Source organism: Panulirus ornatus, chromosome 17 (genome assembly GCF_036320965.1).
Source record: "Panulirus ornatus isolate Po-2019 chromosome 17, ASM3632096v1, whole genome shotgun sequence".
Classification (NCBI taxonomy): Eukaryota; Metazoa; Arthropoda; class Malacostraca; order Decapoda; family Palinuridae; genus Panulirus; species Panulirus ornatus.
The window spans coordinates 18,410,598-18,424,514 of NC_092240.1; the positions used below are offsets into that span (position 1 = coordinate 18,410,598).

At 41.0% G+C, this 13,917-nt stretch overlaps 1 protein-coding gene across 1 annotated transcript in view; it reads left to right on the top strand.

The window, feature by feature from the left end:
• The window catches only part of LOC139754592 (inositol hexakisphosphate and diphosphoinositol-pentakisphosphate kinase-like), a 264,046-nt gene that overhangs the window by 67,898 nt on the left and 182,231 nt on the right, over nucleotides 1-13,917 (top strand). Inside the window, exons 6-7 of the mRNA XM_071671998.1 lie at nucleotides 2,892-2,939; nucleotides 12,094-12,345. Coding sequence (XP_071528099.1) covers nucleotides 2,892-2,939; nucleotides 12,094-12,345 — 300 coding nt within the window. The remainder of the gene's footprint in view (nucleotides 1-2,891; nucleotides 2,940-12,093; nucleotides 12,346-13,917) is intronic.

Below are 13,917 nucleotides of genomic sequence, written 5' to 3' on the forward strand. Positions count from 1 at the left end.
AGATTATTAGTGAAAGAGAAGAGAGAGGCATTTGGACAATTTTTGCAGGGAAAAAATGCAAATGAGTGGGAGAGGTATAAAAGAAAGAGGCAGGAGGTCAAGAGAAAGGTGCAAGAGGTGAAAAAGAGGGCAAATGAGAGTTGAGGTGAGAGAGTATCATTAAATTTCAGGGAGAATAAAAAGATGTTTTGGAAGGAGGTAAATAAAGTGCATAAGACTAGGGAGCAAACGGGAACTTCAGTGAAGGGGGCTAATGGGGAGGTGATAACAAGTAGTGGTGATGTGAGATGGAGATGGAGTGAGTATTTTGAAGGTTTGTTGAATGTGTTTGATGATAGAGTGGCAGATATAGGGTGTTTTGGTCGAGGTGGTGTGCAAAGTGAGAGGGTTAGGGAAAATGATTTGGTAAATAGAGAAGAGGTAGTAAAAGCTTTACGGAAGATGAAAGCCAGTAAGGCAGCAGGTTTGGATGGTACTGCAGTGGAATTTAGTAAAAAAGGGGGTGACTGTATTGTTGACTGGTTGGTAAGGTTATTTAATGTATGTATGACTCATGGTGAGGTGCATGAGGATTGGCGGAATGCTTGCATAGTGCCATTGTACAAAGGCAAAGAGGATAAGAAAGAGTGCTCAAATTACAGAGGTATAAGTTTGTTGAGTATTCCTGGTAAATTATATGGGAGGGTATTGATTGAGAGGGTGAAGGCATGTACAGAGCATCAGATTGGGGAAGAGCAGTGTGGTTTCAGAAGTGGTAGAGGATGTGTGGATCAGGTGTTTGCTTTGAAGAATGTATGTGAGAAATACTTAGAAAAGCAAATGGATTTGTATGTAGCATTTATGGATCTGGAGAAGGCATATGGTAGAGTTGATAGAGATGCTGTGTGGAAGGTTTTAAGAATAAATGGTGTGGGAGGCAAGTTGTTAGAAGCAGTGAAAAGTTTTTATCGAGGATGTAAGGCATGTGTACGTGTAGGAAGAGAGGAAAGTGATTGGTTCTCAGTGAATGTAGGTTTGTGGCAGGGGTGTGTGATGTCTCCATGGTTGTTTAATTTGTTTATGGATGGGGTTGTTAGGGAGATGGATGCAAGAGTTTTGGAAAGAGGGGCAAGTATGCAGTCTGTTGGGGATGAGAAAGCTTGGGAAGTGAGTCAGTTGTTGTTTGCTGATGATACAGCGCTGGTGGCTGATTCATGTGAGAAACTGCAGAAAATGGTGACTGAGTTTGGTAAAGTGTGTGAAAGAAGAAAGTTAAGAGTAAATGTGAATAAGAGCAAGGTTATTAGGTACAGTAGGGTTGAGGGTCAAGTCAGTTGGGAGGTAAGTTTGAATGGAGAAAAACTGGAGAAAGTAAAGTGTTTTAGATATCTGGGAGTGGATCTGGCATCGGATGGAACCACGGAAGCAGAAGTGAATCATAGGGTGGGGGAGGGGGCGAAAATCCTGGGAGCCTTGAAGAATGTGTGGAAGTTGAGAACATTATCTCGGAAAGCAAAATTTGGTATGTTTGAAGGAATAGTGGTTCCAACAATGTTGTATGGTTGCGAGGCGTGGGCTATGGATAGAGTAGTGTGCAGTAGGGTAGATGAGCTGGAAATGAGATGTTTGAGGACAATATGTGGTGTGAGGTGGTTTGATCGAGTAAGTAATGTAAGGGTAAGAGAGATGTGTGGAAGTAAGAAGAGCGTGGTTGAGAGAGCAGAAGAGGGTGTTTTGAAATGGTTTGGGCACATGGAGAGAATGAGTGAGGAAAGATTGACCAAGAGGATATATGTGTCGGAGGTGGAGGGAACGAGGAGAAGTGGGAGACCAAATTGGAGGTGGAAAGATGGAGTGAAAAAGATTTTGTGTGATCGGGGCCTGAACATGCAGGAGGGTGAAAGGCGGGCAAGGAATAGAGTGAATTGGATCGATGTGGTATACCGGGGTCGACGTGCTGTCAATGGACTGAATCAGGGCATGTGAAGCGTCTGGGGTAAACCATGGAAAGTTGTGTGGGGCCTGGATGTGGAAAGGGAGCTGTGGTTTCGGGCATTATTGCATGATAGCTAGAGACTGAGTGTGAATGAATGTGGCCTTTGTTGTCTTTTCCTAGCGCTACCTCGCACACATGAGGGGGGAGGGGGATGTTATTTCATGTGTGGCGAGGTGACGATGGGAATGAATAAAGGCAGACAGTGTGAATTGTGTGCATGTGTATATATGTATATGTCTGTGTGTGTATATATATATGTACATTGAGATGTATGGGTATGTATATTTGCGTGTGGGGACGTGTATGTATATATATGTGTATGGGGGTGGGTTGGGCCATTTCTTTCGTCTGTTTCCTTGCGCTACCTCGCAAACGCGGGAGACAGCGACAAAGCAAAATCATAATAATAATAATAAAAAAGCATAATGGTTGTACTCCAGTGGTGACCTCAACCCAAATGGAAAAGGCTCCTCCCATATTATTCATTATTTGTTCTCTCCTGCTGAGATGATTTTTCCATTGAGGGAGTTCCCCCTTATTCCTGCCTAATGATCCAGGTTCTTAATCAACCTCGCATATACTGCTTTGTCAAATGTTTTCTTGCAGTCCGTGCTCTTTCATACTCACAGGATGCTGCCTAAGAGAGAAAGTATTTTTCAAATTTCAAAACCTACTTTATCATCCTTGTAGAATATATTTACTTAATTTGTTTGAATCTGGGATTGTATGCCTCTGCTCTTCTCCAGTATATGGAGTTGGGGTTGGGGACCCTAGGTCGGCAAAATCAGCGTCTACAAGAGGCACATGTTTTTAGGTACTTGATCCACCACCAAAATTATTGATAATAGATAGGAGAGGTTTGATGACTGTGAGCTGAGAAAATAAGTAATTGTAATCTTTTATTTTCATGCATCAGGAGAAATTTCATGTGTGCATACCAAGATCCAGTGTTACATCTAATGTGGTAAGAGTTTGCTTTATGAATTTGAGAAGTATCAGGAGCTATTTAGGTAATTTTTATGTTAACATTAATGCTTGTTGATGTAGAGAAAAAAATTCACTTTGGCAAGGCAGGCATGTCCTTTATCAGAATATGCCAGAAATTCTAAAGGCATGCCTGAAATTAAAGGAATTTAGGAATTAGGGATCCAAAAAGTTTTTAGATTTCTATAAGTGTATAATATGATTATGTGAGTGTTTTCAAGTGTATGGGATTTTAGTTACAAATTACACAGTGTGTATTTCTTGTAAAGTATTATGAGAATCATGGCTTTTGATCCATGTAAGGAATTGATATTATTTTGGATCCTTCCTTGTCATATTAGGCTAACTTTATGAGCAAATATATAACTAGACAATTCCTAAAGGTTTTAAATTCGTCTTTGTAATTACTATTTGTATTTTGATATTGTTTGTCAGATATATATTTAATAGATAGCTTACTTGTTTTTTGCAACATGTTCTTTGCTTCTTGTATATTTGGGAATGCAACTTTTAGGCTTACTCATTATTCTTCTTTCCCTTTTATCATTAATGAATGTTAACTATCTCAATGTAGATGTAATTTCGTAATTCTCTCTCCACTTCTCACATAAATGATATTTAGTCAGATTAAAGGCATTGTTTGTTCCACAACTTTTTTGACATCACTATTCACATAATCATTGCATACTGAAAAATAGCATGATTCTTAAAGTCACATATACTTGTAACTTCCTATTGTATATTGTAAAGCGTGAGAGTATGTGATAGCGGGTAAGAAAGTAAACTCTAGATTGATATGGGTAAAACTGAAAGTTGATGGAGAGAGATGGATGATTATTGGTGCATATGCTCCTGGGCATGAAAAGAAAGGTCATGAGAGGCAAGTGTTTTGGGAGCAGCTGAATGAATGTGTTGGTGGTTTTGATGCACGAGACCGGGTTATAGGGATGGGTGATTTGAATGCAGAGGTGAGTAATGTGGCAGTTGAGGGAATAATTGGTATACATAGGGTGTTCAGTGTTGTAAATGGAAATGGTAAAGAGCTTGTAGATTTATGTGCTGAAATAGGACTGGTGATTGGGAATACCTGGTTTAAAAAGAGAGATATACATAAGTATACGTATGTAAGTAGGAGAGATGGCCAGAGAGCGTTATTGGATTATATGTTAATTGATAGGCACGTGAAAGAGAGACTTTTGGATGTTAATGTGCTGAGAGGTGCAACTGGAGGGATGTCTGATCATTATCTTGTAGAGGCGAAGGTGAAGATTTGTAGAGGTTTTCAGAAAACAGGAGAGAATGTTGGGGTGAAGAGAGTGGTGAGAGTAAGTGAGCTTGGAGGAGACTTGTGTGAGGAAGTACCAGGAGAGACAGTACAGAATGGAAAAAGATGAGAAGAAAGGAGGTAAGGGGAGTGGGGGAGGAATGGGATGTATTTAAGGAAGCAGTGATGGCTTGCGCAAAAGATGCTTGTTGCATGAGAAGCGTGGGAGGTGGGCAGATTAGAAAGGGTAGTGAGTGGTGGGATGAAGAAGTAAGATTATTAGTGAAAGAGAAGAGAGAGACATTTAGACGATTTTGCAGGGAAATAATGCAAATGAGTGGGAGATGTATAAAAGAAAGAGACAGGAGGTCAAGAGAAAGGTGCAAGAGGTGAAAAAGAGGGCAAATGAGAGTTGGAGTGAGAGAGTATCATTAAATTTTAGGGAGAATAAAAAGATGTTTTGGAAGGAAGTAAATAAAGTGCGTAAGACAAGGGAACAAATGGGAACTTCAGTGCAGGGGGCTAATGGGGAGGTGATAACAAATAGTGGTGATGCGAGAAGGAGATGGAGTGAGTATTTTGAAGTTTTGTTGAATGTGTTTGATGATAGAGTGGCAGATATAGGGTGTTTTGGTCGAGGTGGTGTGCAAAGTGAGAGGGTTATGGAAAATGATTTGGTAAACAGAGAAGAGGTAGTAAAAGCTTAGCAGAAGATGAAAGCCGGCAAGGCAGCGGGTTTGGATGGTATTGCAGTGGAATTTATAAAAAAAGGGGGTGACTATGTTGTAAGGTTATTTAATGTATGTATAATTCAAGGTGAGGTGCCTGAGGATTGGTGGAATGCTTGCATAGTGCCATTGTACAAAGGCAAAGGGGACAAAGGTGAGTGCTCAAATTACAGAGGTATAAGTTTGTTGAGTATTCTTGGTAAATTATATGGGAGAGTATTGATTGAGAGGGTGAAGGTATGTACAGAGCAATAGATTGGGGAAGAGCAGTGTGGTTTCAGAAGTGGTAGAGGATGTGTGGATCAGGTGTTTGCTTTGAAGAATGTATGTGAGAAATACTTAGAAAAGCAAATGGATTTGTATGTAGCATTTATGGATCTGGAGAAGGCATATGATAGAGTTGATAGAGATGCTCTGTGGAAGGTATTAAGAATATATGGTGTGGGAGGCAAGTTGTTAGAAACAGTGAAAAGTTTTTATCGAGGATCTAAGGCATGTGTACATGTAGGAAGAGAGGAAAGTGATTGGTTCTCAGTGAATTTAGGTTTGCAGCAAGGGTGTGTGATGTCTCCATGGTTGTTTGATTTGTTTATGGATGGGGTTGTTAGGGAGGTGAATGCAAGAGTTTTGGAAAGAGGGGCAAGTATGCAGTCTGTTGTGGATGAGAGAGCTTGGGAAGTGAGTCAGTAGTTGATCGCTGATGATACAGCACTGGTGGCTGATTCATGTGAGAGACTGCAGAAGCTGGTGACTGAGTTTGGTAAAGTGTGTGAAAGAAGAAAGCTGAGAGTAATTGTGAATAAGAGCAAGGTTATTAGGTACAGTAGGGTTGAGGGTCAAGTCAGTTGGGAGGTAAGTTTGAATGGAGAAAAACTGGAGGAAGTGAAGTGTTTTAGATATCTGGGAGTGGATTTGGCAGCAGATAGAACCATGGAAGCAGAAGTGAATCATAGGGTGGGGGAGGGGGCAAAAGTTCTGGGAGCCTTGAAGAATGTGTGGAAGTTGAGAACATTATCTCCGAAAGCAAAAATGACTATGTTTGAAGGAATAGTGGTAGAATGTTGTATGGTTGCGAGGCGTGGGCTATGGAGAGTTGTGCGCAGGAGGGTGGATGAGCTGGAAATGAGATGTTTGAGGACAGTATGTGGTGTGAGGTGGTTTGATCGAGTAAGTAATGTAAGGGTAAGAGAGATGTGTGGAAATGAAAAGAGTGTGGTTGAGAGAGCAGAAGAGGGTGTTTTGAAATGGTTTGGTCACATGGAGAGAATGAGTGAGGAAAGATTGACCAAGAGGATATATGTGTCAGAGGTGGAGGGAACGAGGAGAAGTTGGAGACCAAATTGGAGGTGGAAAGATGGAGTGAAAAAGATTTTGAGTGATCGGGGCCTGAACATGCAGGAGGGTGAAAGGAGGGCAAGGAATAGAGTGAACTGGAACGATGTGGTATACCGGGGTTGACGTGCTATCAGTGGATTGAATCAAGGCATGTGAAGCGACTGGGGTAAACCATGGAAAGCTGTGTAGGTATGTATATTTGCGTGTGTGGACGTATGTATATACATGTGTATGGGGGTGGGTTGGGCCATTTCTTTCGTCTGTTTCCTTGCGCTACCTCGCAAACGCGGGAGACAGCGACAAAGCAAAAAAAAAAAAAAAATATATTATATATAGGGGATAGGGGAGAAAGAATACTTCCCACGTATTCCCTGCGTGTCGTAGAAGGCGACTAAAAGGGGAGGGAGCGGGGGGCTGGAAATCTTCCCCTCTCGTTTTTTTTTAATTTTCCAAAACAAGGAACAGAGAAGGGGGCCAGGTGAGGATATTCCCTCCAAGGCCCAGTCCTCTGTTCTTAACGCTACCTCGCTAACGCGGGAAATGGCGAATAGTTTGAAAGAAAAGAAAAATATATATATATATATATATATATATATATATATATATATATATATATATATATATATATATATATATTTTTTTTTTTTTTTTTTTTTTTTTATACTTTGTCGCTGTCTCCCGCGTTTGCGAGGTAGCGCAAGGAAACAGACGAAAGAAATGGCCCACCCCCCCCCATACACATGTACATACACACGACCACACACGCAAATATACATACCTACACAGCTTTCCATGGTTTACCCCGGACGCTTCACATGCCTTGGTTCAATCCACTGACAGCACGTCAACCCCTGTATACCACATCAGTCCAATTCGCTCTATTTCTTGCCCTCCTTTCACCCTCCTGCATGTTCAGGCCCCGATCACACAAAATCCTTTTCACTCCATCTTTCCACCTCCAATTTGGTCTCCCTCTTCTCCTTGTTCCCTCCACCTCTGACACATATATCCTCTTGGTCAATCTTTCCTCACTCATTCTCTCCATGTGCCCAAACCATTTCAAAACACCCTCTTCTGCTCTCTCAACCACGCTCTTTTTATTTCCACACATCTCTCTTACCCTTACGTTACTTACTCGATCAAACCACCTCACACCACACATTGTCCTCAAACATCTCATTTCCAGCACATCCATCCTCCTGCGCACAACTCTATCCATAGCCCACGCCGCGCAACCATACAACATTGTTGGAACCACTATTCCTTCAAACATACCCATTTTTGCTTTCCGGGATAATGTTCTCGACTTCCACACATTTTTCAAGGCTCCCAAAATTTTCGCCCCCTCCCCCACCCTATGATCCACTTCCGCTTCCATGGTTCCATCCGCTGACAGATCCACTCCCAGATATCTAAATATATATATATATATATATATATATATATATATATATATATATATGTCAGAAGTGGAGGGATCATGGAGGAGGAGAACAAATTTGAAGATGGAAGGATGGAGTGAAAAGTTTTGAGTATTTGGGCCTAAATATGCAGGAACATGAAATGCATGCACTGAACAGGGTGAATTGGATTAGTATGATATATATACAGGGTGTAATATGGAGTTAGTGGTCTGTTATTGGATACTAGGGCATGTGAAATGGCTGTGGGGAACTGGTAAAAGGTTGATGGAGCATGGTTGATGGTAGGGGACTGTGGTTTTGTTGCATTATACAAGACACCTAGAAAGAAGATATGAGCAAATGAGATAATTTCTTTGAATGTTTGTGGCACTACCTTGCTAATGCTAAGTATTGTGAGCAGTAAGGGAAAAAGTTCATACTGTTCTATTTCTTTCCTAGAGCTTATAAATCCTATTCACAGCTTAGCTGCTTTGAAATATCTGTTTTATTAAACATTCTTCCCTTACAGAGTTTGCATCATCTGGACAGATGTCCCATTGATGTGAAGGACTCTTTAGTTAGAAATGACAGAGGAATCATTTCCCAAAAGGGGATGATATCTTCACCTGCAAATTACCATGGTCATAACTTGAAAGGTTTAATTAAGTTATTTATTAAACTTTGAAAAATACTTTTAAGCTTTCTTATTACCATCAGATCTTTAATGCCTTTGGATTTTACCTGAAATACTCTTACTTATGAATAGAATTAACCTAGATTTTCATCTGCCTCTTAACTTGAAGAAATTTTTACCATTAGTCATGGAAATTTGAAGTGACCCTCAAGGTTCTCTCTTGTCTCCCATGCTTTTTGTCCATTTTATCAGCAATTTTCATTCTTCCACAAATAGCCAGATACACTGGCAAAACTCTGCATTCATCAACATCCTTCAATTCTGCTCCCTCCCTCACTTAATCTGCTCCTTGTTTTGACACAACTTCCTTAATAAAGCCGGACTTGGACAAGATATTTCATCGGGTTAGATAAAACCTGGTTAAGTTTAATGCCTCCGAGAGCTAGTTTCTGCCCACCTACCTATTGAAAATTCCTCTCAATTTTCCTGTTCTATTCATTAATTCTGTAATTCCTCCTCTTCTTTCAGCGTACATACTTGGTATTATTGTAACATCCTCTCTATCTTGGAAACTCTATGTTGCTGAAATAGCTAAGTCTGCCTCTAAGAAAGTGGGAGTCCTGTTTAGAATTCAAAATTTCTTTCCTATGAACAGTTGCTCCAATTATACAAAGAATTGATCCATCCTTGTATGGAGGATTTCTCTCTCATCTATGATGGTTCTTTCTCTGCATCCTTACTTGATAGAGCTGAGTCAAAAATGGTCAGTCTTATAAACTCTCCCAGGCTAACTTGAAAATGACCCATTTCCCTTATGCTGCAGTGTTGTTTCACTTTCCCTCTTCTGTAGGTGTAATATGACTTTGGTTTTGCTCCCATGAGCTGGCTGCTTGTGTGCCCCCTGCCACTAGTTAGAACATGCAGTTTTGGAAAGAGGAGCAAGTATGCAGTCTGTTGGGGATGAGAGAGCTTGGGAAGTAAGTCAGTTGTTGTTTGCTGATGTTACAGCGCTGGTGGCTGATTCGTGTGAGAAACTGCAGAACCTGGTGACTGAGTTTGGTAAGGTGTGTGAAAGAAGAAAGCTGAGAGTAAATGTGAATAAGAGCAAGGTTATTAGGTACAGTAGGGTTGAGGGACAAGTCAGTTGGGAGGTAAGTTTGAATGGAGAAAAACTGGAGGAAGTGTTTTAGATATCTGGGAGTGAATTTGGCAGCGGATGGAACCATGGAAGCGGAAGTGAATTATAGGGTGGGGGAGGGGGCGAAAGTTCTAGGAGCATTGAAAAATGTGTGGAAGTCAAGAACATTATCTTGGAAAGCAAAAATGAGTATGTTTGAAGGAGTAGTGGTTCCAACAATGTTATATGGTTGCAAGGCGTGGGCTATAGATAGAGTTGTGCGGGGGACAGTGGATGTGCTGGAAATGAGATGTTTGAGGACAATCTGTGGTGTGAGGTGGTTTGATTGAGTAAGTAATGAAAGGGTAAGAGAGTTGTGTGGTAATAAAAAGAGTGTGGTTGAGAGAGCAGAAGAGGGTGTTTTGAAATGGTTTGGTCACCTGGAGAGAATGAGTGAGGAAAGATTGACCAAGAGGATATATGTGTCAGAGGTGGAGGGAACGAGGAGAAATGGGAGACTAAATTGGAGGTGGAAAGATGGAGTGAAAAGGATTTTGAGCGATCGGGGCCTGAACATGCAGGAAGGTGAAAGGCATGCAAGGAATAGAGTGAATTGGAACAATGTGGTATACCGGGGTGGACGTGCTGTCAGTGGATTGAGCCAGGGCATGTGAAGCATCTGGGGTAAACCATGGAAAGTTCTATGGGGTCTGGATGTGGAAAGGGAACTGTGGTTTCAGTTCATAATACATGACAGCTATAGACTGAGTGTGAACGAATGTGGACTTTGTTGTCTTTTCCTAGCGCTACCTTGCGCACATGAGGGGGGAGGGGGTTGTCATTTCATGTGTGGCAGGGTGGTGACAGGAATGAATAAGGGCAGACAGTATGAATTACATACATGTGTATATATGTATATGTCTGTGTATATATATATATGGTGTGGGAGGCAAGTTGTTAGAAGCAGTGAAAAGTTTTTATCGAGGATGTAAGGCATGTGTACGTGTAGGAAGAGAGGAAAGTGATTGATTCTCAGTGAATGTAGGTTTGCGGCAGGGGTGTGTGATGTCTCCATGGTTGTTTAATTTGTTTATGGATGGGGTTGTTAGGGAGGTAAATGCAAGAGTTTTGGAAAGAGGGGCAAGTATGAAGTCTGTTGGGGATGAGAGAGCTTGGGAAGTGAGTCAGTTGTTGTTCGCTGATGATACAGCGCTGGTGGCGGATTCATGGGAGAAACTGCAGAAGCTGGTGACGGAGTTTGGTAAAGTGTGTGAAAGAAGAAAGTTAAGAGTAAATGTGAATAAGAGCAAGGTTATTAGGTACAGTAGGGTTGAGGGTCAAGTCAATTGGGAGGTGAGTTTGAATGGAGAAAAACTGGAGGAAGTGAAGTGTTTTAGATATCTGGGAGTGGACCTGTCAGCGGATGGAACCATGGAAGCGGAAGTGGATCATAGGGTGGGGGAGGGGGCGAAAATTTTGGGAGCCTTGAAAAATGTGTGGAAGTCGAGAACATTATCCCGGAAAGCAAAAATGGGTATGTTTGAAGGAATAGTGGTTCCAACAATGTTGTATGGCTGCGAGGCGTGGGCTATGGATAGAGTTGTGCGCAGGAGGATGGATGTGCTGGAAATGAGATGTTTGAGGACAATGTGTGGTGTAAGGTGGTTTGATCGAGTAAGTAACGTAAGGGTAAGAGAGATGTGTGGAAATAAAAAGAGCGTGGTTGAGAGAGCAGAAGAGGGTGTTTTGAAATGGTTTGGGCACATGGAGAGAATGAGTGAGGAAAGATTGACCAAGAGGATATATGTGTCGGAGGTGGAGGGAACGAGGAGAAGAGGGAGACCAAATTGGAGGTGGAAAGATGGAGTGAAAAGGATTTTGTGTGATCGGGGCCTGAACATGCAGGAGGGTGAAAGGAGGGCAAGGAATAGAGTGAATTGGAGCGATGTGGTATACAGGGGTTGACGTGCTGTCAGTGGATTGAATCAAGGCATGTGAAGCGTCCGGGGTAAACCATGGAAAGCTGTGTAGGTATGTATATTTGCGTGTGTGGACGTGTGTATGTACATGTGTATGGGGGGGGTTGGGCCATTTCTTTCGTCTGTTTCCTTGCGCTACCTCGCAAACACGGGAGACAGCGACAAAGTATAAAAAAAAAAAAAAATATATATATATATGTATACATTGAGGTGTATAGGTATGTATATGTGCGTATATGGACGTGTATGTATATATATGTGTGTGTGGGTGGGTTTCCTTGTTTCCTTGCACAACATCACTAACGTAGGAGACAGCGACAAAGTATGATAGATAAATGAATATGAATGATATTTACCTGGTCCTTTCAGTCCCAAATGTTTACTTTACTTTTTTTCTAATTATATGCACTTAATTTACTGTCATTAGAGAATATGTTTTGTGTGCCAATAATGTAAAGATAATTGATCTTTGTTTAGGATGGATGTTATTTTTGGTAAGGATGGAGGTTTTTTCTTGAAAGGAAATCTACAGGTTATAAAATAATGCTTAGAATACTGTCCAGAGGATAAGAGGCTGTAAAGATTGCTTATTTATAAATGAGGCATTTCTAATGTCTTCCACACAAAGCATACAGAAATAAAGCATTAACTGTTGTCACATTATACCTCCTCAGCCCTTATCCCCCAAAGCCGAGGCAGAGATGAGAAGGGCTCGAGCCACTTCTCGTATAGATGAAGAAGAAGACCTTCAGTATTTCATGGAGGAAATAGCTGACCATTCCTTTGATGAGGAGGAGGGAAAGGATGATGACAAGAAGGTAGTTTGTGTGAGCAATCTTTCACACACACCCTCATCCTCATCTGGCCATATGGAAGCAAGAAACGTTGATAATGAAAACAAGGTTTTGTTGTCCCCACCTGCAAAGGTAAGTTTCGTGTTTTAGTTGATAGGTGAAATGCTTCTTAGTGTGATGACTTCTTTTATCAGTCATTACAGTTAGCAAGCATTATTTAGTATGTTGATTCTTAATAATGTAAGCCCCAGTGAACTAGATACATCCTTGTCCTCCTTGCATTATTCACACACATCTGTATGTTTGAAAGTGAATCTCTCTTATTATATTCTCACAGTTTAGTTATCTGATTTATGGAATATTTCAGGTTATGTATATCTCATTTCTGTACTTGAGGTACAAACTCTTGCTAAAAGAGACTAGATAAGTAAATACAGACAAACCATTGAGGTGTGCCAGGGTTTTAGTTTTTTGACAATTTGGGAACCCCACTGCCTTTGGGAAACACTGTGCTGGAGTTGCCCTCTGCCAGTGGCCTATCAAGGGTGTGGCTCAAAAGACTAAAAGCAGTATTAGAGTCTACCAGTTATCCTGAGGAGTAAAAGGATGAGCAATTAAGGATGATATGCTGAATGTAAATGAGATGACTGGTGAGAGTAAAAGGAGGGACCTTGTGGAGATATTTAAATGTTATTGTTTGGTTGTGCTGGGAACTGTAGAAACCCATATCCTTGGTAGGGTGTATGGAATGAAAATGGAAATGATAAATGCAAGGTATGGGAGAGCATGGAAGGAGGAGTGGTTAGGATAGGAATGATTGAAAATTGCCGGGGAATTGGAAAAATACAAAGATTAATTGATCAGTTGAGCTATCACCAAGAGCATGGGAGGGTGTTACAGAGCATGGATGGAATGGACCAAGAACAATGTAGATGAAAGGAAAGATTGGAATTATATGCATGAGTATGTTTATATGTACCTGTGATTATGAAGACTGCACAGAGGAAGATGAAATTAATCATTTCTGGAGGAATTTGAATGATTGTATAAATGATTTTGTGAAGGAGAGAAAGATGGTTGTGATGGGTGATATGAATACAAAGGTGGGATGTGGTGAAATTGATGAGAGAGTCGCTAAATGGAGAGTGCAGGGAGTAAATGAGAATGGAAGTTATCATCTGGATGTCTATGTTGAGAGGGGTTTATTCCATGCAAACGCCTTTTTTTCAGCACATGATGAGTCACAGGTATACATGGACAAGAAATGACAGAAGAGAAGAGCAAAGGAGTTTAAGTGACCATGTGGCAGTGAATGAAAGGCTGAAAAAGGCTGTGCTAGATGCTAGAGTTGTGAGAGGATTCTTTGGAGACTCTTACCATTTTGCAGTTCTTGCAGGGATGAGGATCAGGGAGAAGTGGAAGCATGATGTAAGGAAGAATGGAGAGATAAAAGTGTTAGCAAGCAAGAAGATGAATCAGAAGGAATGCAAGGAGGAGTATTAAAAGAGGGTGATGAAGAGTTTAGATGGAGGTGCAGTAAATGTTAGGATGCAGTCATGTGTGAATGAGGTTTTTAAAATGTTCAAAGAAACACTGTTAAAGGTTTTAGAATTAGTAGTTGGATACATTGTCACCAAATATAGGAATGAAAAGGGAAATGCTTGGTGGAAGGATGAGATTAGAAATGCTGTGGAAGAAAAGAAA